At 39.9% G+C, this 27972-nt stretch overlaps 3 protein-coding genes across 6 annotated transcripts in view; 1 reads left to right on the top strand and 2 right to left on the bottom strand.

Moving 5' to 3' along the window:
• The window catches only part of LOC122867720 (galanin receptor 2a), a 119860-nt gene that overhangs the window by 27093 nt on the left and 64795 nt on the right, over nucleotides 1–27972 (top strand). The window lies entirely within an intron of this gene.
• Nucleotides 9600–15224, bottom strand: kcnj2a (potassium inwardly rectifying channel subfamily J member 2a). Its single transcript, XM_044178871.1, has 2 exons — nucleotides 15029–15224; nucleotides 9600–12973 (listed from the first exon to the last, which is right to left on the bottom strand). Exon 2 carries the CDS (start codon nucleotides 12726–12728, stop codon nucleotides 11445–11447), a length of 1284 nt encoding a protein of 427 aa, XP_044034806.1. The 5' UTR covers nucleotides 12729–12973; nucleotides 15029–15224; the 3' UTR covers nucleotides 9600–11444.
• On the bottom strand, nucleotides 18948–27782 carry kcnj16 (potassium inwardly rectifying channel subfamily J member 16). Of its 2 annotated transcripts, none has more exons than XM_044178874.1 (2): nucleotides 27668–27782; nucleotides 18948–21324 (listed from the first exon to the last, which is right to left on the bottom strand). In XM_044178874.1, exon 2 carries the CDS (start codon nucleotides 21312–21314, stop codon nucleotides 20073–20075), a length of 1242 nt encoding a protein of 413 aa, XP_044034809.1. In that variant the 5' UTR covers nucleotides 21315–21324; nucleotides 27668–27782; the 3' UTR covers nucleotides 18948–20072. The 2 variants fall into 2 exon arrangements, with proteins under 2 accessions (XP_044034809.1, XP_044034808.1); XM_044178873.1 differs by having other exon boundaries at nucleotides 27622–27763.

A 27972-nucleotide genomic window follows, 5' to 3' on the forward strand; every position in this document is an offset into this window, starting at 1 on the left:
AGAAAACATTTTGATGATCCCCAAGACTTTTGGGAAAATACTCTGTGGACTGACGAGACAAAAGCTTGGAAGGTGTGTGTCCCATTACATCGGCGTAAAAGTAACACCGCACTTCAGAAAAAGAACATCATACCAACAGTAAAATATGGTGGTGGTAGTGTGATGGTCTGGGGCTGTTTTGCTGCTTCAGGACTTGGAAGACTTGCTGTGATAAATGGAACCATGAATTCTGCTGTCTACCAAAAACTCCTGAAGGAGAACGTCCGGCCATCTGTTCGTGACCTCAAGCTGAAACGAACTTGGGTTCTGCAGCAGGACAATGATCCAAAACACACCAGCAAGTCCACCTCTGAATGGCTGAAGAACAACAAAATAAAGACTTTGGAGTGGCCTAGTCAAAGTCCTAACCTGAATCCTATTGAGATGCTGTGGCATGACCTTAAAAAGGCAGTTCATGCTCGAAAACCCTCCAATGTGGCTGAATTACAACAATTATGCAAAGATGAGTGGGTCAAACTTCCTCCACAGCGCTGTAAAAGACTCATTGCAAGTTATCGCAAACGCTTGATTGCAGTTGTTGCTGCTAAGGGTGGCCCAACCAGTTATTAGGTTTAGGGGGCAATCACTTTTTCACACCACTGTACATCGAATGGTTATTGCTGGAAAATGCTGACAAAGAATAGTATCAAAAACAGGGTTTGATTTCATAAAAATCTTATTAGGATTACAACTTTAAATGAGAACAATTACACACAAATTGTTGTGGTCTGCTCTCCTCTTCCACAGCAGACCTGTGAGGAAAAGTCTTTGTTGAACGTGTCATGCTCTATAAAAAGAACAAGCAGGCCAGATTGAATTGACAAAATGATTCGGCCTTGTAATGATGATGATGGTGATTATGGGAATGCTTCCTTATTGGCCATTACAATGTGTGGGCGTGTGGTTATCGCTGGGATGAGGCAGCAGAGATCTCTGTTTGTGCCACAAGGTGTATTAACCTGTAATGTGTTCTTGTCACCCTCTCTGAAGCATTGTCACCCTGTTGTGGTCCAGTACAAAAGACCAAATGACTCTGCCGTTAGGCAGCTACATCACACTGCCACTCACATCACTCACATTCTTTGGCTTTTTTGCCAACCTGACATTCTAGTGGGCGTTTGGTAGGCGGATAATAGGAGGATCAGAACTGGAATTTGTTGAACAAACTGTGGTGCTTTGACTCGGAAACCTTTATTGTGGGTGCAGAGCGCTCATAATGCTGCATTCTTCACCCAGGTGAAGCAAATGCATAATGTTTTTTTAACACTTTTATTACACATTTGATGTGTGAAATCACTTTTTAAAAAAGGAGGGGAAAGAAGAATTACACAAAAGTGTCTGAAAAAACAATCTAAGGCCCTCTGCACATGAAACATGAGCAGTGTTGTAGAATTTGCAGGAAAAAACTACTGAATCAGATGCTGTACTGAATAACTTCAAGGGTCCTCGTAACCTTTAGCATTGTTACAATGCACAAAATAAGAAGACTCTAAAATTTCTCAGTGTCATAACAGTAACAGAAGGCTGTACAAGATTGGCTCTGGCTGGAATGTCAAGATTATGTTCAGGTTTCACCAAAACAAGTGGGACAACCTTTCTCCTGACCTAGCACTTTCTAGCTCACAATATGTAGTGCAGACACCAAGTGTAGTGCAGGTTTAAAACCATGCATCATGTCCCCTCTCTGCTTGTTGTTTTACGGGACTCATAATAAATCACAGTTGACTGGCAGCTTTGTCTCCCAACACGTTTCTCAGATTCTCCTCGTCTGTCAGCGTGCATGAAGAGGCTAATCTCTCCCACACAACGCTCGGGGCCCCTGCCAGGCTCAGGTTGCTGTGAGCGGCTGCACCTAATATGACCCCGTCCTGTTAACCTCGGCTACCACCACCACCACCACTGGGAAGGTCAAGGTTAGACTGCATGTGCCGGGTCAAATGTAGGTCTAATCCTGTCACAGTTTGCAAAATAGACACAACCTGCAGGGGAGATCCTCTAACCAAAATTCTCACCAAACTACGCTTGGCATGCCTTCAAGTTCTATTTGATATCACGAAGTATTTGGTTCATTAGCTGATCCTCGTGGGGTTTCATTTAAAGATTATCACAGTTACACTGAAAATAATTACGCTGATTGAAAATCCTCCTTAAAGTGAACCAATCAACCTGAAGAAAAACTGAGGTTACAGTTTATTTCATTACTGATTGCCAGAACACTTTACATTGTTGTTGTGAGGACACTTCTGGTACTGTTATTGTTATTACCTCTGTCATAGCGGTTATGTTTTTAAGCGGAGGTTATGTTGTTTAATAGTAAGCAGGATGTCCGGTTTAACAGTTTTCAATAAAACATTTTGGAAAGTTAAGTCATGCGCCAAGAAATAAGTGATTAATTTTTGTTGTGGATCCCAGATTCTAAAGAACGTATTTCCATTTTAAGATGGGACATTTTGAAAATGTTTTTCCTTATTTCGTTATGAACTACTGCACATACTTGAATTTTGGAGGTACAGAAGATAAAGGTGCTTTCATGCTTAACCTGTTTGGTTCAAACAAACTTGGGTGCGGACCAAACAACCAGACTGAGACCGCTTGACGAGGAGGGTCTCGGTCCACTTCCAAGCAGACAATGGTGGGGTTTGTCTTTGGAGTAAATGCAAAGTAGACAGACGACAGGATTGTATGGTACTAGATATGTCTGAAAGAGCAGTCTTTTTGTTTCTACCTGGTCGCCATTGCTCATATAATAAGGAGTTCAATAATGATAATAAGTTTAGTTGCAGTCTGCGCTAATAATGCTCACAGTCGTCTTTTTGGTGTTGAGCTCATCGTGACACCAGATAAGATAAATAATTACACATGGTTGAGTAAAATTCTGCAACATGCAACAATGTTGGTCCGGACCAAATAAACCGAACTACAGGTGTGAAAGCTAAAACATTTTGGATTTCCGCTTCGTATTCACATAGATTTACGATACTCTCTTTGTAAAGTGTGAAATACTCTGGTATCTGTTTGTATGTGGCGTAGCTGCCAGTGAGCAGATGCAGGAAATGGAGACCCCTCTTTTGGGGATGTGATTGATATGAGATCTAATTCTCTAATTCTGCCTCTACAAAGGACAGGAGGAGGGATGAATTATTTAGGATGTGACATAATGGTAACATATTGTACATCTAAAAGTAGAAAGCTGCATCTTACCACACATGCTAGTCTGCTGTTTGTTAGTGGTCAAATGATACACAGAAATACTTTGAAACATGATTCTTTAAATGTTTTTAGTGCAAGGGCTCTGTTCCATTCTCTCTATAGCTTCCTAGAGCTTCCTTTGACATTGGCTGACCTGTTTGTTGACAACACAAACCAGAAATGTAACAAAGCACCCATCTGTCAACCCCACTGCTCTGGATTTTGCCAAATAATGCCACCAATGCAAGCACCCCTACATTATGCCAGTTACCCAAGACTCATGCAGGAGGATCTGAAAAAGACTGACTGGTTTGAGATTAAAAATTTCTACAATGAGAGGAAAATTTCAATGAATGCAAAGGAGGTTACGGTTCAGGAGAAAACGATTATGTGCCGTCTGATGACAGGGGTTTTGTCTCTGTCGGTGACAGTGTTTGGCGTTGCATCAAAGACTGGTCAACAGCAGCTGGCAGAGCTTCAAAGTGCAGCTCCAGCGAGGAGCAGTGAGGCGTTTAAAGTCCGCTGGATGGTCAGCTCCTCGGAAAATTCCACTGTCTCTCTGCAGGCCTGTGTGGCTGGGATACACGGAAACCTCCTGTGGTGGTGGTGGTGGTGTTATTATTGTTATTGTTGTTGTTATTCATTTTTAAATGACTGCAAGTGTTCGTGGCTCAGCAATTACTGTCAATCCTGCATCAGATATTTGTGGTATTCGTAATATTAGTTATTGGAAATGATTAGACATTTAGCGATTACTTAAATATTTAAAAACAAAAATTAAAAGACTGTTCAGAAATGTTTAATCTACTTCTGAATCCGCATCAAAATGCTACTGCTTAAATAAGTCGATTCATCAATTAGTTAAATGAGAAAAAATTTGTTTTGATAACCAAAAAATACCAAATATTCTCTGGTTCCAGCTTCTCAAATGTTTATGATTTTCTGTTTTGTTTTTATATTGTTGTAAATGGAATATCTTTGGGTTTTGTACTGTTGGTCGGACAAAACGAGACGTCCGAGGAGAACACCTTTTTGGTTCTGGGAATTTTTTTCTTCTTCTCACATTTTCATTCACTGTGATAGAGAGGTGATCGTAGTCAGCAGAAGGTTGCAAATCAGCAGATTACTGAATCTTTCTTTAACTTGCTTAATTATATTATGCTTAAGATTTAATGTTCTTTTCACTCTTAACAATCTCCACCGGCATCGGAAACTTTAGGAGAAAATTGTAGTCCTGTATCGTGATGTGTATCAACATTTTTTTAAGAGGCGCACATCAGGTACTATGTAGCCTACGGCGTAACCCCTTACCGCACAACTTTAAGTCCACCTCAAACCTGCAATAACTGATTTTTTTGGCCACTTGGGGGCAGTGGAAACAAGTTTTGACACAACACTGACATATCACCTTTTAAATAGATATGGTGAACTTATTTACACATCCAGCAGTTAGAGAAACATGATTATTCATTTGGAGTCATGTTTGTGTCCACCAGATGAATGTAAGTCCAATATTCACTCTTTTAGCCCTTTCACATTGTTTTCACATTGGCTATAATCAATATTTTTATGATAATGTATCAATGACACTTTAAGTCCTTCTCCAGCAGCTTTTCCAACTGCACTAATCCACATATAACTTACATAACAGCTGCACATTTATGCCTCTTTGTGGCGTGTTTGAGCAGGACACGGGCCTACTTTGCCTGACACTCACAATAACTACACCATGAGTGCCTACATCCATCAGAAAGTGGTAATAATAAATGGTAAGCAAAGGCACTTAGTCAGTTAGACAGAATGCTGGTACTCTGTACCGGTGAGTATTTGCCCAGTTCAAGCACTGGTTTGTGCTCTTTGGCTTTCTTTGTTCCCAGATTATGCCTGATAATATCTGTGTTCCCTTTATTATGGTCCTATTGTTGTGGAAATTGACGGTAAGAAGCAGGAACTGAAAATGTCGTCATGAGCATTATGATATCGCATTTGAAAGTCAGAATATCCACTTGGTCCGGATGGGTAGTAACTCTTGGTAAACTGGCAAAGCATCGTAATTTGTTTGATAGTCTATTCATTACTGCATAGAAGCATCTGAGCAGCTTCGAGCCGTCCACCTTCTGTGACGATGGTTTTGTCTGGCTAAGCAGGGGTCCGTGTGAAGCAGGAAGACTTGGCTTCAGCTCAAGACAAAACACACTGAGGATCACAGGTCTGGACGAGAGCTGAGTCTGTTTGAACGTCAGGTTCCCAGAAGCTTCGATAAAAGCCAGGGGTTCCGGTTATAGTTCAGGAGCACAGATTGTGTTTGTGTTTAAGGTCCAAGCTTTTTATTCCTACATTGTTGTTTCCAGATTATAGTTGTAGCTCTGAAAGTCTGAACAAGGCTCAATCAGCTGTGGAGCATGATGTATAAAACACAAATAAATAGTGATAAAAAGTAAACTGTTTGGATACTTGATATCTCAGGGGTTTACACAGAAATAATAGAAGTTGGCCTAACATTTACCTTTGGATGTTTACTCCACTGATATACAGTGTTATTGTTTTCATAAACAGGGAGTGAGCAGAGCTGCACAATAGAAACAGACGTTCACCTACAGCAGTAAGAGCTGCCACACTGCTACACTGCACAGCGCTTAACAATGTGGCACTATTCTTCCTTTCGTGCAGGAAGTAACCTCAATGTGCCTTTCCTGGTCACAACTTTAAATTAATAATTCAATAAATAAATGCAATATTAAATGGTGTGACCGGAAAGTAACTCCTTACTTTCCCACCAGTGTCGCCCTTCAGGGACAAGCTGGTGCCACCTTCTGTGTTCAGAAAACTTCTTTTGTTTACAAAAAAATAAATAAATAAATGAGGTGAATTTCTTCTCTGCCACCGTATTGTATTTTTTCTAGATGCTTGACTTATGTATTTTCTATTTAATCCTGTACTGCATTGTATGTTGTGGTTCAAAGCATGAAATGTGATTTTAAATTATGTCTCATAGAGAAAATATGAAACACAGATCCTGATTATAATAAGCAACTGAAACAACTGTGACTCATTTTCTCTCTCTTCCCCTTTCAAATGATCAAGATGAATCAGATACCGTAACTGGCTTATGTCACATGAATGGAACACACACACACACACACACACACACACACACACACACACACACACACACACACACACAGAAGCATCATGTTCAAAGCTCGAGCTCTGAACGGAGTTCTGACTCCAGAAGTTGACATTAGTGTCAGTCTTCCTTAATGGTAAACCAAGGAATTTTCCATTGTGTTGGTCCAGTTTTTTTTTTTTTTTTGGTCTGTCAGTGCAGTTGAAGAGAAGACGTAGAGCTGTGGAAGGCAAAATGTTACCAGCATGAGAAAAAATGTTTCCTCTTTCTCTGCTTTCTCAGAACTGATAATTGAGCACAAATTACAATGAAATCCTAATGTTTATCATTCGTTTTGAACACATGTATTGATCACATAATGCATCTTGGTTGAAATGGATGTGTTTTTGATATCAACAGATGTAATAAAGGGGACTATGGAAGATGCATGCAGTGGTTCAGTTGAGTCAAACAGTTATTTTACTTAATCAGATTGATTTTGATAATTTCAGACTTGAGAGGTAAAACTATCCAGGGAAAAGAGAAAAGGGCCGGGCTGATGTACAGTGGGTTTATTAGAGCTTCTTTCTTTTCTTTTCTTTTTAGCTTAAAACAACAAACGAGGTTGATGAGAGCGTTGAGACTGAACCAAAACAGTAAATGTGCAAACAAACAAAAACAACAAGGCTAAGGCTTTGTTCAGACTGCAGGCAAATCAGATTTTTAACATAGACTGTCCGCATTGTTATTTACAAGTGATCAGGTCGGATTTGTGTGTCCAGACATCACCAACCTATCTGCATGGGTTGCTGTGGTAACGACATAGGCATCAGTAACTACGTACGCTATGGAGCTCCATCATCTCGCCCTCCAAACAATCGTGCTGTCGAGTCGCGGTGCAGAACTCCTCCGTCGCGCTCGGTAACAGAGTTCTGCAGCATGGATTCTACTCAGCCGCTCCACGGATGTATTATAAGAGCGTCCATGAGCTGCTCTGATGACGCACTTCCGTCACACTGGATTTGACGTCTTTGTTGTGTGTTGCGTTGCAAGTGTTGCAAAAGACTCTTTGAAATCCTATTTGAGCAGACTGAGACACATCTGTAGAAATCTGATTCAACCCGCCTCCAAATGTTGCTTGGATCCGATTTGGTTTTTAGCTTTCCAGATTTTCTAAAATCAGTCTGGATACAATCTGGATATACCAAAAAAACAGATTTGGGCTGGCAGTCTGAATAAGGTCTAAGAGTTTAAAGTCATGCTAGCAGCTCTGTGAGGCTGTACTTGAGCTAAATGCCAATGTCAGCATGCTATCATGGACATAATGACAATGCTAACATGCAGATGTTTAGCAGGTATAATGTTTACCGTGTTCACCATCTTAGTTTAGTGTGTTAGCATGCTAACATTTGCTAATTAGCACTAAACACAAAGTACAGCTGAGGCTGATTGGTCCGTACAAAATTTTATGGCAATCCATCTGACAGTTTTTAAGACATATCACTGAAAACCACAAATGTCAACTTCATGGTGGCGCTAGAGGAAAAGTCAGGGGATCACCAAAGTCTGTAGGAGTCATCGTCTGGGAAACGTAGTCTTAACATTTTTGTGCCAATCCTCTCAGTAAATGCTGAGCTATTTCTTTGGATAAGTGAAAACTTTGACCTGCTGGTGCCGCTAGAGAAAAAGTCATTAGGTTCACTGAAGTCATTTGAATACATCCTCTGGGCACCACAAATATCTGTACCAAATTACATGACAATCCATTTAATAGTTGTTGAGATATTTCAACTCAGACTGACGACCACACAATGAGCTAAAAGAGGCTAAAAAGCTCTGTAGAGCTGCAGCGTTAGTGATAATCTGTGGGTTTGTGACACTGTTAATACAAAAAATATTGATTAGTGGAGCTTTTGACCATTTCAGTGCCATAAAAATGTGAATACTCACATTTAGACTATCAAAGGATAGTAAAGCTAGTACGAATTGGACTTTTTGTTGTTGATTGCCCGATCCGATTTGAATCCCACTTGTGGAGATGTGACACGATTGCATCGCTGTGAATGGATTCAAAAATGAACTATTCAGTGGACATTATTATTAAACCAGAGACAGATGCAGAGAGAGAGGATGGAAGGCAGGATGATAGATGGATGAGCACAATGTATTTCAAGAGCTAGAGAGAAAAGAGGTGTTAATCCCTCCTGTGCCAGTAAAGGACGCAGGACGAAGCAGCTGGTTAGTGTCAAAGCACACTGCTGCTGGAGATGTTCAGGCCTCCAATGTGTCAACATGGTCCCTCCAACACACTGCTGCTGTTCTCTTGTCAGCACTCAGAGGTGGGAAGTAGCCAAGTACATTACTCAAATACTAGTGTAGTTTGTAGTTTGTTTGTAGTGGTACTTCGAAAGATGTTACACGCACTCTGCATTTCAGAGGGAAATATTGTACATTTTACTCCATTTATTTCATGACTGGAGTTACTAGTTACTTTACATACTGATTTTATATTTAACATGAGGCAATGTCATAAAGTATTGGCTGATGGCTGGTATAAATCTTGTACCTCAAGAAAGTAACTGTTTTGAATAGTTTCTCAAAGGTGTTTTGCTATAAAAACACCTTTTGAGAAATGATTGAAAATAGATTTAGAAGATATACAGTGCCAGACTTTTACTGTTTCTCTTTCCGTCCTTAATTTCCATTACTCTTTCCTTAACTGATATAAAAGTAAAAGTATAGTTTTCATCTGCTAATGAAAGCAAGCTCTAATCTTCTTAAGTACATTCTGCAGCTAATTCTTGGCTTGATATATAATCCTTGATATACAAATAGTGGTGCAAGAACTAGTGAGATATTTTACTTAAGTAAAAGTAGCAATACCACACTATAAAAATAAGTAAAAGTACAAAGTATGTGTCAAACAAATGTAGTAGAGTGAAAAGTGCAGTATTTCTATAAAGTATCATATAATGGAAATACTCAAGTAAAGTACCTCAAAATATTATTATATAATGTACTTAAGCACAGTAATTGAGTAAATGTACATAGTTACTGTACATTAATGTTCCATGTTGTCATCTGACCCTCATCTCTCCAGGGGTTTCTCCCTTTCATGTTAAAATGTTTTTGTGGAGTTTTATATAAATAAAATTGACTTGACCTCATCTGATCTGTTCTTGTAAAACTTGTTAAAACAGTTAAACTTCCTCAAAAATGAGTGAAAATGTCTTCTCTGCCTTTCATCACAAGCCACACAGCATGATTCTGATTGTCCACTGACATTTTATTGAAAAAGGAACAATATAATATCATGTACAATAATAATAATAATAATAATAATAATATTAATACAAAAATCTGTACATTCCGTGGTTTTGCAGTACATTTGGAAGACTGATACAAAATAACTGCAACAGGGAGGGAGGTATTTACACATGTAGGATGTATGGAGCCTAGTGGCCTTCCGTCACTGTTTCTTTTTTTTAAAACAATACAGGATATAAATTTGTATTGATGCAAACTCTCGTGCAGTACACCTTCATATGCCGGGGGTTACAGTACATTTGGCTTTGAACTACATTTCTTCAAATCATACATTCTCTAGTAAAACAAAAGCATTACAACAAAGAATGAAAACTCAAGTAGTGTTGAAAATAAAGTAGGCTGATCTGTGGTCTGCATACAGCAAAAAGGGAAAGTGGCATTGAAAATGTTTTACTTGGAGATTTGATATTTTTGCAAGAAAACGTTTTGCAGCAGAACTTTTTCAAATTCTAATCATAACACTGTATCAGATTCAGACATTAGAAATGAGATCTAGTTCTTTCAGCACATACCACTTTATAGTATATAACCTTTTTAAAGCTTGTTTGGCTTTAAAAATCTACTCTTTGGTTCAAGTTGACACATACAAATCCCCCAAACATCAGTGGGTCACTAAGTGAGTTATTGTTTAAGTTCAGCAAACACTACAGAACTTGTGATTCTTGTTTACCACTTTGGTTGATTTATACATCTTCACTTTCCCCCTTTTTGACTTTCCAGATTAAGGCTTGATGAAGTGGCTCAAAATAAGGATGATCAATGTAAAAAAAACAAAAAAAAAAACAAAAAAAAACTGTACACACATCCTTGAAAAACAAACCTTATTAAAAACATCCTAAACGTTCTACTTCTCTGTACCAAATCTAAGCAGGTCTTGTTTTTAAGAAACACATAACTATATGATAATACTCTTTGGCATTTTTTATCAACCATAAAAAAAAAGAAGCAACATCATAGCAGCACTTTAAAGAACATTCAGATTCTCATAATATCCCGGTCTCTGTTCAAATTAATGATTTTTCTGTCAGTTTGATGCCATTAATACTACCCTGCTCTATCTCTTGACATGAGCAGGCATGTTTCTATCAGTCTGACCAGCAATGAACAGTCTCTCAGATCAATAACTGCAAAGGTTAAAGCAGAAGATCAGAACATCTGTGCTGTCAAGTCAGAAAAGTTTTCTACAAGGTCGTTTGACCTTTGTTGCACAAAAGTTTTTGGTGCGTTTTTTTTTTTTTTTTTTTTTAAGAGTTCTATGATGTCTGCTATGAGACCAGCTCATGAACAAATACTCTACTTGTACCTGCTTTGTTCCAGACATCTACCTTTTGTATACTCTTTGGTTCTACGAGAAAGCACAAAGTTTAACTTCCACTATTTTCTAGCAGCACTTAAGAACATATTCTAACTATAAAAACCACCTTTCTGAAAGTGTCTTGTTCATGCCGGACAGAGAAACTGAGACATGCCTGCAATTTTCAAGTCATCTCAACAACCTCCGTCCTCTCTGTCACCTTGCAGTCACCAGACACTGAGCACACATTCATGGGGACTTCATGGAGAATTCTTCCTGCAATATGCACATGGTTCATAGTGCTGTGTTTTGTCATACTGTATGTAGTCAAAGTTCAAGCAGACTCTTACAAAGTCTTAAACCTTGCAGCTTCCCACAACAGTACCGTTCGCTTGTCCTCTACCCAAGGCCCAGCTCGGCTCGTTGTGCCTTTCGGTGCAGAGAGGTGATTTTAGAAAATCTCTCACTTGAGGTCTGAGGTCTGAACAGTCATATTTCTGATTCTCTTCTCAGAGGCCGGGGCTCTAACGGCACCGTGGCTTGGCTGTGTTCAGTTTCTGAGATGTTGTCCGTCTGGGTGCCGTCGGGCCCAACGCTGCCCCCGTTCCCCTCGTCTGTGTCCTCTTTGTTCTCCAGTGCCATCTCGTTTTCGTAGCAGAAGGAGTTGGAGTTTGAGAGAATGTATTTTTTCTCTGCAAAGTCTCTGGCACTGCACAGAGGGGTGCTCGGCACCTCGTATGTCTTATGGAAGCGGGAATAGTCCACCTTGTAGTAGTTCTTCTCCTCGAAGAGAACTGGCTCGAACCGGTGGCCCCAGAGGATCTCGCTGGCAACGTAGGAGCTGCGGCATTGTGTGGTCATGGCGGTCGCCTCGACCATGCCCTCCAGGATGACCACGATTTCAAACTCTGAGTTCTCCAGGTCCTGCTTGCTCATGTCATAGAAGGGGCTTTCCTCGTCGATCTCGTGGACGATGGTGATGGGGGAGACCAGGAAGATGCGGTCGACTCCACTGTCAAAGCCTACATCTATGTCCATCTGGTCGAGGGGGATGTACTCCCCCTCTGCTGTCGTCCTAGATTTCAGAAGTTGTGCCCTCACATGTGCCTCAACCAGGTGGCTCTTCCTTAAGTTGCCCACACGCCACATCAGGCAGAGCTTATTGTCCCTCATGGCCACTGTGGCATTATGGCTAAAAACCAAAGTTTCATTCCTCTTCTTGGGCTTTGCCATCTTTGCCATGACAGCGCCAATGATGAAGGCATCAATAATGCAGCCCACGATGCTTTGGAAAACCACCATGAAGACAGCAACAGGGCACTCGTCTGTCACGTATCTGTAGCCGTAGCCAATAGTAGTTTGAGTCTCAATGGAGAACAGGAAGGCAGCAGTGAAGCTGCTCACGTTGGAGACGCACTTCTGGGCGTCATTTTCTAAGTCCCCATGGAAGATGGCCACCAGCCAGAAGACGCAGCCGAAGAACAGCCACGACAGGAGAAAGGCGAGGCAGAAGATGATGAACATCCACCTCCAGCGGATGTCCACGCACGTAGTGAAGATGTCAGCCAAATACCGCTGACCTTTCTCGCTCACGTTGATGAACTGCACGTTGCAATGACCGTCTTTTTTTACAAATCTGCTTTGCGGCTGGTGCCTCGTGTGCACCTTGCCCTTGCCGTTCCCATAGCCGTTGGGTACTGCCATAGTGGCAAGCTTCATGCCGTCCTCCTCTGATGACACAATGCTGTAGCGGCTGGCTCGCACGCTTCCCATCACCTCAGTCTGGGAGGGCTGTGCTGCTTCTGCTTTGGAAAACAGTCTGAGTTTCTGGAAAAAGCGTTGGAGAAACAGTTTTGAAACGCTTTGGGGGGACCAACTCAGAGAGGAAATGGTGACAAAAATGAGGCGGGCTGAAGGGACTCTTCAGCCTCACTGGCCCCTAGGTGGAGTGCAACAAGAGGATGATGAAGTGGTCACTCCTCGTTCATCAACTGACTGGACCTCATCAAGTTCATCTGCTACAAGAAAGCAGAGACAAAAGATGTCTGTTAGTCAAACAAGTTCCAGATAGATCAGATAAACTTTTATAAAATCATGTTCAGGGCATTTAATGACAACATTGTGTAAAAAAAAAAAAGAAGTAATGTCAGAACTGATAACTTCATCAAGTCAGACGTGCGTGCAGCCTGAGAAAAAAAATCACAAACTTTATACCCAGGGTCAGCAAAGCTTGTCTGCCTGTGCCAACAATATTTCATCCAGTTATGACAAACAACAACAGTGATATTTAACCCTGATCTAACATTTCTACTTTCACTGAGAGAGGCCACCCTGTAATTGGACTCAGGTCCCGTTATTGGTCATTAACAAAGTCGACTTGTTTTTCTTGGCTGCCCTGCACTGACTCGATCATTTCTTGCTGGATTGTGGGTTACAGCATTTCTACAGGATCCCATGAACTGATGGATCACCTTAAAAACTTAAACTGAGAAAGCTTAGTTATGCTTACTGTCATCTTTTGAATATTTTAAGTTATATAAATTGAACTAAAACAACATTGAGTTTGGATTTCAAGCTGGATTGTTTATCACATTACTCCAAGCTTCTGTCTTATTTGCTCAGTGGTGCATTATTAATGCACATTTTCACATGTAATACCTTCTCAAAATCAAGTAAGATGGAAGATGTTTTGCATGTGCAGCTTAATTTTGAAGCAGTTGTCGTCATTAGCACCCACCCTCTAGAAATTTTCAATTTCCAAATGATCATCATGGATAGCACTTTTAGCTTTTATGAAGCTGTTTCATCAGTGATCTGCTACAACAATTTATAAACGACATCATGTCAGCCTCATAGGTTTAGTGTACTTGGTCTGTTATTCTAAAGAAGCTTTAAGGGAAAGTGTGAGCTTTGTCTTTGGCTGTGCAGAAGAGATGCACAGCTTGTTGACTCTCAGAGAGCCCTCTGGGATTTCTTCTCTCTGCTGCAATAATGGCTGTCCTGAGAGGATTCGCCTGGCACAACTACAACACTACTCATTAGTTTTGGCTGTCCTAGCAACAAAGTCTAAATCGACCTGCTGCAGTCTCACTGTGGTCTTTATTATTTTGTTTGGATGGATTTCTTATGAATTCTTATGATTTGGATGGAGAGTTAAAAATGAGGAGAAGCTTGTAGTGAAAACTAGAAAGTTATTTAGCCCTGAAGGTCGACCCAGTATCACATGTACAGATTAATCCACTATGATATGACCACAGCTGCAAGTCACTGAGTCATAACTGTAGTTTCATACCTGCAAAAAGTAAAACCGGCTGATGCAATTTGGCTTTTACATAAAATTGCATATTTCTATTAAGTTCCAAAACAACTATACAAACATATCCAAGTAGCATCTAATGTACATGCACTGTTGATCCTAATTACCTAGGATGCTGTATTGCTAAGCAGTGTGTAATCTTTACTTTTGTTTCAAAGTGAGCAGTCCTCTGAGAGAAAAACTAGTGGTGGACAAAATTCCCTAAATAAATAACACAATAATAATAATTGTTGTTATTATTATAGTATTACACTTATATAGTCTTGTGTTTTTAACAGTATTATTAAACAGTATCTGACTGTTGGGAGACAGACAGAGCTGCTCTCAGAATGCACCAAATGCCTGCGACAAATGTTAACAGGTGCGGGGTTAAAAGGAGCTGACTTCTGATGCAATCGTCCACACACACCCCTCAGACTGAGAGACACATGCACGTCTCCTTTCAGCCTCAGGCCACGAGAAATTAAGACTTATCTTAAAATCCTAAAATAAGAAGCAGGACGATATATGACCAGATAAAGTGAAACTTTTGGCGGGTCTTATGACAGTTGTGGTAGCAGAAGTCGTGCGTAAAAGCCAGGAAGTCGGCGCGTCATGGAGAATAATGTAAACCATCACCGCTTAATCTGAGCGGTTGCTTGCCAAAAGATAACAGTTCTGACATGCGTAAAGCACTTGTTAAGGCATCGCATCTCATATTAAAGCATAGGAGGACTAGTGCTACAAAAGCAATAGCTCGAACTCATGTTTCCTCTACCTGTTGCTCATTTGTGGACCGGTTGGATTCAGCTTGCTGAAATATAATCCAGTCGTTTTTGGCCTCCGCTATCCTCGTCGTCGTTTCCGCGCGCTTGTTATTTGTTTTGGCCGAACAAGATCAAGTGTAACTTCCTTCACATCTCTGGAGGACCGGTCTCGATAATGTGCCTCACGACGAGGTCCCCCAAAGCGTTTTAAACAGCACGCACCGGGACGGCCCGCCCCCCACTCCGCTCCCGGCCAATGGAGAGAGGAGGGGAGCGCACACTGTGAAACAGGCGCAATTATACTCTGTTTTTGTGTAATTTTGTGTGTTTGATCAATACGACCGATGTGTACACAACACAACATGGAAGTAATGGAGAGCAATTTGACGCTAATTGACCGATGACACGTTAAATCTCAAACAGGGGTTAAATAAAAGTGGGAGGTCAAGAAGATTAAAAAGCTGAAATATAAACAAAACTAAATATCGGAAACGCATCATTTTCAGCTTTTTCCTTGAGGACTTAAATCTGGTTAATGTTACTACCACTTAATAGGTTTATAACAAACATACAGGTTACATAATGTGTAAATTTAGGTGGCCCAGCTACAAAAAAGTTCAAATTACCAGAAAGTTTTGCAATAAGACAACAGATGAGCAACAACTTTTAACGTGGGGGAGACAACATTTAGTCAAAAGTAAAAACAAAACAAAAACAAAACTCCATCTTTCGAGAGATCCACGTCAAAACAATAATTGATCTTTTCTCTGCAGAGGCATTAAAATCATAATAAAAAGTGACATCTGTGCTTGTTACCACCTGCTGCTAACAGTGTGCAACCCAACTGCCCGTCACCCTCATTTTTGTGATATCTGTTGTGTTTATAGATCTGATTTTTTTAACGTTGGTATGGAAAATGTGTTCTGTCGGAAAGAATGACTCACTCAATAAAGGCCTACATGCCTGTATTATGATATGACTGTCTTTCTCCACTGAGCTATCAAGTTGCTTCGGATGTTTAGACTATGCATCTGTTGCCCTATAATTTTAGGTCAGGCTGTAGCCTTGTTGTCCTAAAGCCATTGACTAAATCATTCTTCCTGCTTACTAATTCATGATAAACATTAACCCACAACTACATGTTTTTCAAAAAGGCCTTTGAACTGCTCATTTTCCCCTGTAAGTCTTATTTTTAGTTCTGGTTATTTATAGCAGCACATATATTTAGCCCAAACCACCTGTGTCAGTGAACTGTGTGCGTTGTGTGTGTTTGCTTTCCATGCCCAATTTCCAACAATAAAGAGAGCGAAGCATGCAGTAGCCAGTGCTGCGTGTGGACCACAAGGTGGAGAGCTGGAGACTGGGATTAACCAGTGATTGCCTCCCACACACACAGCTCTGTAATGTGAGCAAGTAGCAGACAGCAGCACAAGACGGAGAGGGGAGGAGGACACTGAATCTGAACTTTCATGCAACTTATGTCACTGCAGCAACAGCAGCTAGAGGATTAAGATGAAATGTGTAAACATGGTAGAATATCGATGTTAATAACAGTAAAGATATCATCATTTTAAAATGCAATAGGAAATATTTTCCTACATTTTAGCACAAATGACCCTATTATTAGGCTGTTAGACTAATGAATAATTACTGGGTGCTGAGGTTTTCTTTCTGTTTTTCAAAACTTACTTCTCAGCCTGTGCATCGTCTATTTTGGACAACAAGTCGTCCAACCTAAACAACCAATTATGGTGTTTGTCACTGCCTTCTAAAAAGACCCATAATAGCTTTGCAGAAGCTTGACAAGCTTGAGGATGGACAAACTTCTGCAAAAGGCATGGTATTGACAGTATAGTGGACAGACTGTACTGACTGTGGTCACATTGTCCCCAACTGTTTGTGGGCTTCACCACCGGCCCTTAAAGCAATAGATCGACAATTTGAAAACTACTCCTATTTGCTATTCCTTGACTCTGAGCAGTTTCCAGACAACCAGGAAGTTACTGTGCCCGGACAAGAAGTAGTCTGGCACGTAACTCCCCGTAAAATGTCAAATTATCGTTTTTACACTTCGGTTTTTTGTATGAATTAAAAAAACAAGATATCACTGAGCTGTAGAGTTTCTGTTAGGACAAAGCCAGGCTAGCTGTTTCCAGTCTTTGTGCTAAGCTAACTCACTGCTGGCTGTAGCCTCATATTTAACTGACTGTTCTTTTCCAAACAAGCTTTGCTTTAATCCCAGACAAGCTTCCAAACGTGAAGTCAGGCTTTGTTTAAAAGCAGCTGAGGCCAAAGGCTGGTCAGTGGCAGCATGGAGGCATCCGGGTGAAATTTAGATTTAAATTTATATAGTATTTTTCCTGATACACTAAAAGTTTGTGAAGTTGGTGGCTGGCCTTGTCAATATCACATAGATTTCAGAAACGTTCCAACTCTCTGGGGGTCAGGCCTCTTGGCCTTTCTGGAAAATCTATTACTAGATGCTGAAAATGAGACCGGCCAGTGGGTTAGCTGGTGAATTTAGTTGTTGATTAGCTGACATGTAAGCTTTTTAGGACAATTTGTTCGACTTTGGCTGCATCCTCTTACCCTAAACATATTTATTTATTTCCTTTCTAACCCAGAAACAGTTTTTTCCCCTAAAAAGTAAGAATAATCATCCCCTTTGTACTATTTTCGTCAGATGAAGACTCAGATTTCAGTGGAATATTGCACTTTTAACTATACTGACCATGTTGTGAGGCGTTTCGATAGAAAGAAAATAGTTCCTACATAAAACTGCTCACAACAAATCTGTGGATTATCTTGACTAACCGGGTCATGGTGTGTGGAAAGAGACGTTGCTGTTGAGTTTTTCAAATGTATGTATTTGGCGCTTTGAGCTCCACAAGCCGAGTGCCATATAGTCCCATTATATAAATATATATATTAAAAAAAGAAAAGATATCTCTACTGCCGATATCAACCATATTATTGTTAACTTGTCTCTTCCTAAAGAGTTGTGTTAAGATGCTGTTGATGCAAACTGAACATTTCCTGCTGCTGCTTCACATTAAAAGTTGTCCGCCGGTGAACCAGCATGATTGATGCTTTTATTTTGGAGTAGCTACTGTTTAGGAAAAGCAATGCATTTGTCACAGAGGTAGTGCAACTTTGTTAGCGGTGCTACTGTTCAGTACCTTACCTTTATACCTATACTTATATATAGTGCACACATCATGGCTGCTGGAGTTGCACTGATGGATTTCCGGATTTCTTTCGCACAAATATTTTGCAAAATTCATTTACCTAGTCTAAGGTATTGTAATGTGTATATAATGTATACTATTTTTATTTATTGGATTTAAATAGTTCTTTATCTGTTTTCTTATCTCTTAGCTTGTCTCTAACATGTGAAATGCTCAATAAAGTCTGATATAATCTGATAGAAATTGTTCTACACAACAAAATATGGAGATATTTGGAGCTATTTGGTCAGCAGATCGGCTTTGAAGAATACAGTAATGGTAAAAGAAGAAACTCTGTGAGCTGAAGCGCTGAACCTTTTACCTTGTCATAAACCACTTGCACAAGGTCGCGGTTGCTCACGGGTCAGTTTGACGTGACTGTTATGAGGTCTGTGTGCTGGGTCAGGTAGAATTAAGGGCATCGCAGTAAATCAATACTGTCATGACCTTGTGCCTGAATAACATCATGAGCTTTGGATTGATCTATTTTGGATAGATGATAAAAAGAATACACGCTTTTAATAGGATTACACAGTGATGCAAATCAAAGCAGCACGTTATAAAGCAGCATCTGGTTACTTTTGTCTGTCTGGTTACGTGACATCAAAGTGACCTTCCCGATCAGAGCTTTTGTTCTTCGACAAGAACCATGATCCATCTCACACAGATACATGATTATTACAGGAGGTGAAGACGCAAACCAGACATTTAAACGTCACTTTATTGAAATTGTTGACACTGGTATTGTCTTATAAGAGATTGCTGTTGTTTTTAATATTTTATAACATCTGCTTGATGATACCATATCAGCAAAATTAGAAATACATTTGGTCAGTCTGTTACAACAGATCCTCTTATTCTTCATGTTCATAAAACATTTGAAGATGTAAAATATTAGTTGTCATTTCCAAAAATCTAAGATAATAAGAGATGGTTTGATGAACCGGTTTTGAATAGCTTGCCATACTAAACAAATGGGATTCCACTACCACAAACAAAGAAAACTTAACATTTTATGCGTGTTTCATATTAACGCTGGTGACTTTACTCACAGTTTCCCTTCGGGGATCAATAAAGTATTTCTGATTCTGATAAGGGACGGTCTGTAGTCGCCCCCATAATTTCATTTTTTTTTACTATCATAAGTGACTAAAATATGACTCAGTCATGTAATATGAAGGATGAAATGTAGAGACCTTCTTTTAACAGAAGTTACATACACACTCTAAAGTTGTGGTCTAATTGTATTTTCTTTTCACATAATTTTTTTTTTTTACACTTTGAAAAGAATATAAGAACAGTTTACAAAATAATCTCACCACACGTTTAGTAGCTGTTCTGCAGCTTCTGATTGTATCACATGATCTTCCTCAGCAGACTGCCCTGTTGTTTTGGAATTGTAGATGTTCAAATTTTCATTTTTCTGAGTATTTTAAGGACTTTTCATCAATGTTGGCTTAAATGTTGACACTGAAAGCTCATTCTTGACCTTGGAAACAGCAGGTAACAAAACATTTTCACCACAAGTCCATATAAAGTATAAAAACATTTTACATTTTTTAAAATATGCATCTAGTCTTTCGTTTTATCAAGTCTACAATAACCTTAATCTGAATATTACAATAACCCTATAAAGACTTACTTAACCAACTAAAACATATCTATATTTCAAATAACAAGCCTCTGTACATTATAGATTTTGTATTCTTTCTATGTTATTGCTTTTAAATGTTTAAAGTGACACTCCACCAAGTATTTATTTTTTGTGCATGAAATCCTGACAACCTGTAGGCTTAAAAGGTGGCTGTCTGAAGTAATAACTGTTCTTTTATATTTCTTGAGTTATGAGGTCACTTGGCAGAGTCAAAGTGTCTTGATGTTGACTGTCTGCTTGAGATGTTGAAACAGTTGGTTCAGGGCAACTATCATTCACAAGTTCCACAGTTACCGTTGGGGGTTTCAGACGTTTTTCGTGATGATTTTGCTGCTGTGACCTTGGAGAGGGGCACGGGGAAGATCTCGGTGAATGTCGGGGAGAGGGCCGCAGCTGCTTCTTGTGTTCGTACTCCTCAGCACTGACCTCTGGCACAAGCACCTTAGCGGTGTGATTGAACAAGATGTAATCCACCCTGTAGTGGCTCCTGCTGACCCTGATCATCTCCTGGAACAGCTGACCCCAGAGGATTTCAGCTGGAGTGTACGAGGTTCGGGTCTGATGCAGCATACCTGTGGAGTCGTCAGTGTAGGTAAAAGACACCACCAGCTCAAAGTCCGCTTTCCGCAGATCTACCAAACTCATTTTGTACAGAGGGCTGCCGGGTTCGATCCTGTGGAAGATGATGGTAGGTGTGACCAGGACGATGTCCCTCTGCTGGATGACCAGATCTTCATAGGTCACGTCCATTTTCCCTGTGGCATGCACCTTGGAGCGGACAATTTGAGCGCGAGCTGTCCCCTCCACCAGGTGGTGCCTGCGGAAGTCCCCGACCCTCCAGGAAAGACACAAGTAACCATCACGAAGATTGATGACGGCGCAGTTGCTGAAGCCCACCGTCTGCGCCCTCTTTCTGGCCGAGGCCATTTTGGCAACAACAATTCCGATGACGAACGTGTCGATGAAGCAGCTGATGACATCTTGTACAGTGACGATGATAATGGCAATCATGCAGTTCTCGGACATTCCTCTGAAACCGTAGCCAATGGTGGTTTGAGTTTCAAGTGAGAAGAGGAAAGCAGCTGTGAAACTGCGCACCTCGTACACACAGATGTCATTTGTGTGTTCTTTGATGTCACCGTGAACAAGAGCGATGACCCAGTAGAGGATGCCGAAGAAGAGCCAGGACAGGATGTAAGACAGGGCGAAGATCAGGAACATCACCCTCCATCTGATCTCCACCAAGGTGGTGAAGATGTCGGTCACAAACAGCAGCCACTCCTCGGGAACATGGCGGAACACAACGTTACAGCTGCCTTCTTTGCGTACATAGCGGTATTTCTTTGGTTGGGGTCTATTCTCAGTCTTTACACTGACGTCATCAGTGGGGCTCACCGATGTATATTGTTTATGCATCTTCCAGAATCTGTAGGGAAGATAGCAAAGAATGTTTAACAATTTTATTAATCAGCGTGACTTAGTAAATATCGGTCATTATTAACACATTTACTTTGAGCCTTTATGTCAAAGCCACTGTGTAGGATTTTATGTGTTCATAGACAGCATTGCTGTTTGCCACAAGGTCTTTTTTGATACTCCCACTGGGGGGGCGCCATAGTTGGAAATCTTTCAATTCTACACATGGTGGCTTTAAGTAACGACAAAACAATTACATCACTGTATAGTTTGATAATAAGAGGATATATGACCAGACAATACTCAGATTGTTTTATTTAGCAATAGGATCTATTTAGTAATATGTCTATTTAGTGGGGTTTTTTCAGAGATTTAGGTTTGGAAGGCCAGACATGGTTTCCAATCTTAGGTCCAAGATTTCTGAGTCGGAAAATATCCTGCATTTACCTTGCAACCCAGGTGTAAATCAGTCCCTAAACAGAGTCCCAAATCTGCAACTGTCTGATGGGTCAATTTGGACTAAGAGCTTTGTAGCTGTTTTGTAGTTCAGCTGACCCAAAACACTGAAAGAAGGTCATTAGAGTAATGCAGGTCATGACCGCAGGAGTAGACAGACAACTCTGCAAACGAGACCAAACAGCTACTGAAAGCTGTCTGCTCTCTGACCCACATGAGGATGTAGGAGTTCACATTTGCAGTACAAATACACAAATCCAACACAGAAATCCAGATTTTGTCATGGCTATATGTACGCTTCTGTACCAATTTAAGAGGAGTATTGTAGAAATACACATTTAATTTTTTTTGTTCCATATCCCTCTTAAAGCAAAATGAAGCCTAGATGTGCTGTAGAATTACTTATATGTAAAGACACAAATTAAGTCACAGAATAGGACATGTATGGACTATAGCCAGGATGTTAGTTACAGCTCTAGTTCATTGACTCTACTGCTGACAATTGGGTGCATGTGTTTCCACAGTTGGAAAAGGAAATCTCTGACTAAAACAAGCAGTAAAATGTATACACATCTTGATATATGTGAAAATATAAATACAGTAAACAAAAATCAGTTTAATTGCAGAATGTTTTGATGCTGCAACTTCTACATAGAACATTCATAATAATCCCATGTTTTGATGCTGCAACGTCTACATAGATCATTCATAATACTCCCAAAGGGCTTTCCCTGTTGCTCTGATACAGAAAACGGCCATTCACCTAAACCGGTCTTGCCCATTTTCCGACTTTTTTTTTTCCAGCCGTTATTGTTGGAGGAAACAATTAACAGCAGAGTCTTCCATGTATCAAAAACATTGGCTGATCACTGGAAATCTCCAACCTCTTGCTCTCCTTCCTGTAGCATCTAATATAAATACATAATGAGCAGCACTTTGTTGACAACAAGAACAGGATGAAAAAAAATCACTGACAAGGGAAAATAGAGGATACTGTGTTGCTGGTTTTTATTTTTTGTTTGTTTTTTTTCCGTTATGGGTTATACTTATAATTTCATTCACATGTTTTCTTTCATATTTTGTCTACCATTTATTTTTTTCGTCTGTGCTTTGATTGCTCTGGAAGTCTATTTTTAAGATAGCAATCTGGGAATGTTTACCATGATTTTCTTTTTCCTGCCTCCTTGTACTGTGTCAATACATTTAATCATAATGGGGCAGTTGCCTGGAGATACAAAACCCATTGCAACAGTCCTTGCTTGGGCGGCTACTTTTCTTCTGCTGCGGATGTGCCACATTGTGTCAATGTACAATATACCAAGAACACCTATGGTCCAACTCATACCTGTACTCCACAGATTGCTAGTAGTTTTAGAAATATCTCCTCTGTACATTTAATGCATCTCTGCTGATGGATTTTACAAAATTCCTTTTGGGCAGAGGCCATGGTGGAATAAGCACGTTAAAAGTAAATTTTCTACAGTTTTATCAGTGTAGGGATTAAGCATTAGCTGATTAAAACAGCTAACATTCTGTAAATGCATCAAACGGTGCAGGTACAGAAAACATTTTGCACTTTAATTCTGCTTAAAAATCTGTTTAGTGATGAGTGGTCTGTTGTTGTGCCAGAGTAGGATGTCTTTTACCCCAGTAACGTTAAACTCTCTGTAAACATACAATGTTTCCATGCAAAGGTTTGCTGTTGTCCAAAGCAATGGCCCAAGACCTTTTTTTTCTGGGTGGAGGTCAAAGAACTGTCAGAGGGCCAATAAAGGAAGCGCCACAGGACTGAACTGGTCTAAGTTAGCAGGGGAAAAATGAATGTGGAAACTGGAATAGTGTCATGGTGCGATCACGGGCAGAGGAAGGATCAATCACAGCCAAACCACTGAGAGCATCCTCTACGCCCAAAACAAATGGGGTTTGAATCACCGCTATCTGACTGAGTGAACTGGGCTCCAGTCACAGACTCCACTTTCTCCTGGCTACAGCGAACGTCCCCACTGCCAGACTATGGAGCTCACTCCATGAGGTCATAGAAATAACGTCCTATTAGCTTCCCATAATCCCTTCCTAAATACCCTGATATGGACGAAAGCAGAGAAACACAGCATCCTACTGGAAAACAGAGACACTGAGTGAATGTTGCATTCATAGGTTATCAGTCTGAAATCAAACCTCTGTCTGCCATGCAGATATCATTTTTTTTAGGAGAATGAAAAGTGCAAAGACATGCAGTTATCTATACTTCCTCAGTAGCACAATACAGGTGTGGCAAAAGGTTGCTGTTGTGATTGAACTTAGTTTCTTTATCTTGCTGCTTTTCTCTGCTTTTACAACTTTAAATGGTTGTGTACATTTCAGTCTCATTTATTTAAGTACCAGAGCTGCAATGATTAGTCAATCGACAGGAAAGGATTTGGCTGCTATTTTCATTATCAATCAGTCGTTTAAGTAATTTTTGGCGCTAGGGATGGCAATGCCAGTTCGGTCGGTGCACCGCTTTGGTCCAGACTGAAATATCTCAAGCTCTACTGGACGGACCTTCAGGAAATCTGGTGCAGACATTCATGGTCCTCAGAGGATGAATCCTCATGACTTTGGTGATTTCCAGACTTTTCCTCTGCATGGACTGTCATGAATTTTGGTACACACATGTATGTTCTCATTTTGCTGAATTGTAATAACTTTGGTGATCCCGTAACCTTTCATTTAGCACTTTAATAAAATCATCAATCTAAAACACTTTGGTTTATAACCAAATACCTGCAAAACTACATTTTTATCAGCCTCAGCTGTGCTCTGTGTTTCGTGCTAATTAGCTAATTTTAGCATGCTAACAGGCTAAACTAAAATGGTGAACATGGTAAACATTACTTGCTAAACATCAGACTGTTAGCATTGTCATCATGAGCATGTTAGCATGCTGGCGTTAGCATTTACCTCAAAACACCACTGTGCCTAAGTAAGTACGGCCTCACAGAGCCTCTAAACATGGCTGCAGACTTTTAGTTTGGTTTAAGCATAAATACCGGCGTTACCCAGAACTGTTGGTTGGACAAAATTGTATGACCTTTTATAAACCAAACTATTAACTGGTTTATTGAAAAAATAATCAGCAGATAAATTGATAATGAAAATAACCATTAGTTGCAGCCCTACTATTTACTAATTGCTTATAGGCCTAAAACATAAAATATGAAGACATAAATATAGAATACCTTGATTTAGTAGATAACTGAATTGTTAATTGATATATTTTACTTGCACTATAATAAATAGTATAATATACAAAATTAAGTATAAATATAAAGTATATCATATTTCATAAATCAGTGATGGAGCTACTGTTCATACAGTAGTTCTGCTGTGCCAAGGGCTGAAGTTTTATCTTCCTGCGCTGTAGAGTCGGGACTAACGAGGCATAATGAAGATGAATGCTCAGGCAGTCCATGTAGACTTTGTCACTCAAACAAAACTGAAATAAATAAATAAATAAATAAAGACTGAGCCCTTCAAGTATCTCAACACAGGCGTAAAGGTTAAATTAGGATACTCCCATCTTGTTTCATGTGGTCAGCTAATAAACCAAACCTCAAAAGACACAATTAATCCACTATTAATTCTACATTTTTTAACGTGATGTAACTGTTGTCGGAGTGATTTTGGCCATAACAGCATCTGGAGTATCTGGCCATGAAAAGACTTTTTAATCAACACTGAATGTTTTTTAAATGGTTCAAGATTCTAAGGAGGAATTTCCACCACTTGCAGTCTACTTAATATACTGTATACTACTGTAATATATGGGATTCTTTTACTTTTCAAGGAAATGATGGACAATCATCATGCTAAATGCTAAATATCCCAAGCATTAAAAAGCCCATCTAATTAAATGATTTGCGTTTTTAGTGTATCATGTTGTTTTTCCCACTGAGCAGTACATTTCAGACAGCCCTGATAGTTCCCTTTGTTGTATTGACCCACTAGGTTGAGCTGTTTTCTGCACATTCACTCTGCCCATGACCTGAAACAAGCAGCTTAAGACTTCATACAGAACAACCACTTACAACCAAAACACATCCTGACCTTTGGCATAAAGTTTCCACTGCACTTCCCATGAACAAAGCTATGATACTTTAGCTATGATATTTCTGAGGTTTGAATCATTGTTTTTCACAATAACATTTCTAACAGGGTCTTTTTGTATTCTAAAGTTAGGCTAAAGGCCCGTCATCCACTGCTGACAATAGGAATCGAGGGATGAACTCTGGAAACAACTTAGGCAATTGGCTTGTTTCCTTTCCTGCTCGGGGCACTTACAACTCCATTACATGCTCACTTACTGCAAATGACATTGTGCCACCCATCTGTGGTTCACTGGAACAGAACCATGTACACGGGTGGCTAGTCCGAGCTCTGCCCCGGGGCTTTCTGCCACCTCTAATGACCTTCAAAACCTCAACACTGCAAAATATTTCCATCTTAACACTTAGCTTCTCACTCACTTGTCAAATGAACCGTTTGGCAACGGTGGTTAGATCACGCCACTTGTTTCTAGAAAAAAAATCCTGAAACAAGTGTCAAATCTGTTGACATTGATCTGCACTGGAATTTCTCCTAATGTCCAGAAGAATGCCGTTTAAAGGCCAGAATGCTGAGACTTCGTGAGACGCTTTTACATGATCAGGTCAGGAGTTGTCATATTTTAGCCGTCTGTTCCTGAAGGTTAATGGTTTATTCAAGCTTCAAAGTGCCTAGTGGAGCAGAGCACGTGTTTGGTTTGGTTTTGCTTCATCAGAAATACCTTAACATTGCAAGAGGAAGCACTTGAAAAGAGATGCAGGATTTAACCTCTTATTATAGAGTTATAGATTTCTACTGTGGATTCAGTGTCCATTAGCATCTCCACTTCTCTGCCTGTCTGTACAGGGTTTATGTTTGATTTTAGACCTGCACCACTGAATTTAAATGAGTCGTTTGTTGGTCTTTAACTGTTTCGTGTCAGCAGTCAGTTTCTGATTTTCCTTTCTGACTGCTACTGCATGATTTCTCTCGAAGACCGACATGACCTTCAGAATTACCAGTCTTGCATGGTTCACTGTTTAAAAGATCAATAGTCTCATATTTATGAAACAGAGTCAGTCTTGTTATGTCAGCAGTGATGTCGCCTCACACGTTCACATCTTGTTCTTCTTTAGACAACACTCCTATATGCATTATCCCTTCAGTATTTTTAAAGACAAAATCTGCCAATGTTTGTTTGTAATACATGCAATATTAACCCTTTTCATTCCCATGACGCTTCTTTTGGCCAGATGTCATTGTGAAACATGATCACAAACATTACTTCACCTTGACCACATCTTGTTTTGTTTTTTAACCATTCAGGCATTGTATTACTGCTCTTAATGCTGCAGCTCAGATTACTGATTGTTCTGCTGTCCACAACATTTACCCTCTTACTCAGACATTTTTCAGCTCAGTGTGACATCTTCAAACAAGCAGCATCTTCTAATCTTACAAAGGAATATACAGTATGCATTTGGTTAAGTGGCCAAGCAAGTTTGTTATTCATTAGCCAGTGTAGTACTTTTAAGTCTTTTTGAGAACATGCAATTAATATATTTCAGAGCATTTATTCTGAGTAAAAAGTAAAAATTAGCAGGTGTTTTAGTATCTAAATGCATGTATAAGACCACAATGTCACAAAACCTCCCTGATATATTCAGATTTCGTATCCTTTTTTAGGTCGTCCTCAGATTTGACATTGAATTCAACAGTCTGACGTTGCAATTTCTGATCTGCATAAGTGTAACAGAAACAACCGATTTCACAGATCAATTCCTACCTTTTTGTCAAAATAAATGCTGAACCAGTTGCGGCAATGTCTGTACCTGAGTTGAAAAGCTCTCCGAGGGGCTGTACAATAGCACAACAGTCACCTGCTGGAATGAGCCAGCCCAGTTGTCACTGCAAAAACTAAAGATTAACACCTCCCTTCAGTATCACATGGTATCAATCAGACAGGTGAGTGTTTGTATTTCTGAATGTGTGTCTGTGCAGGTAAATGTGAATATGCACGTGTGTGTGTTGTGGGTGAGTATGCATACATGCAGGTGTCTATTGGGCTTTGGTGCATGATTGCACTCAGTACTTTGTGATATGACACCTTTGTTTTAGGTAATACACCATTCGGTTG

This window comes from Siniperca chuatsi, linkage group LG20 (genome assembly GCF_020085105.1).
Source record: "Siniperca chuatsi isolate FFG_IHB_CAS linkage group LG20, ASM2008510v1, whole genome shotgun sequence".
Classification (NCBI taxonomy): domain Eukaryota; kingdom Metazoa; phylum Chordata; class Actinopteri; order Centrarchiformes; family Sinipercidae; genus Siniperca; species Siniperca chuatsi.

What these genes read in the sequence shown, in the direction of transcription:
- kcnj16 (XM_044178874.1), bottom strand. Translation starts at nt 21,314, where the DNA reads ATGCATAAACAATATACATCGGTGAGCCCCACTGATGACGTCAGTGTA.
- kcnj2a (XM_044178871.1), bottom strand. Translation starts at nt 12,728, where the DNA reads ATGGGAAGCGTGCGAGCCAGCCGCTACAGCATTGTGTCATCAGAGGAG.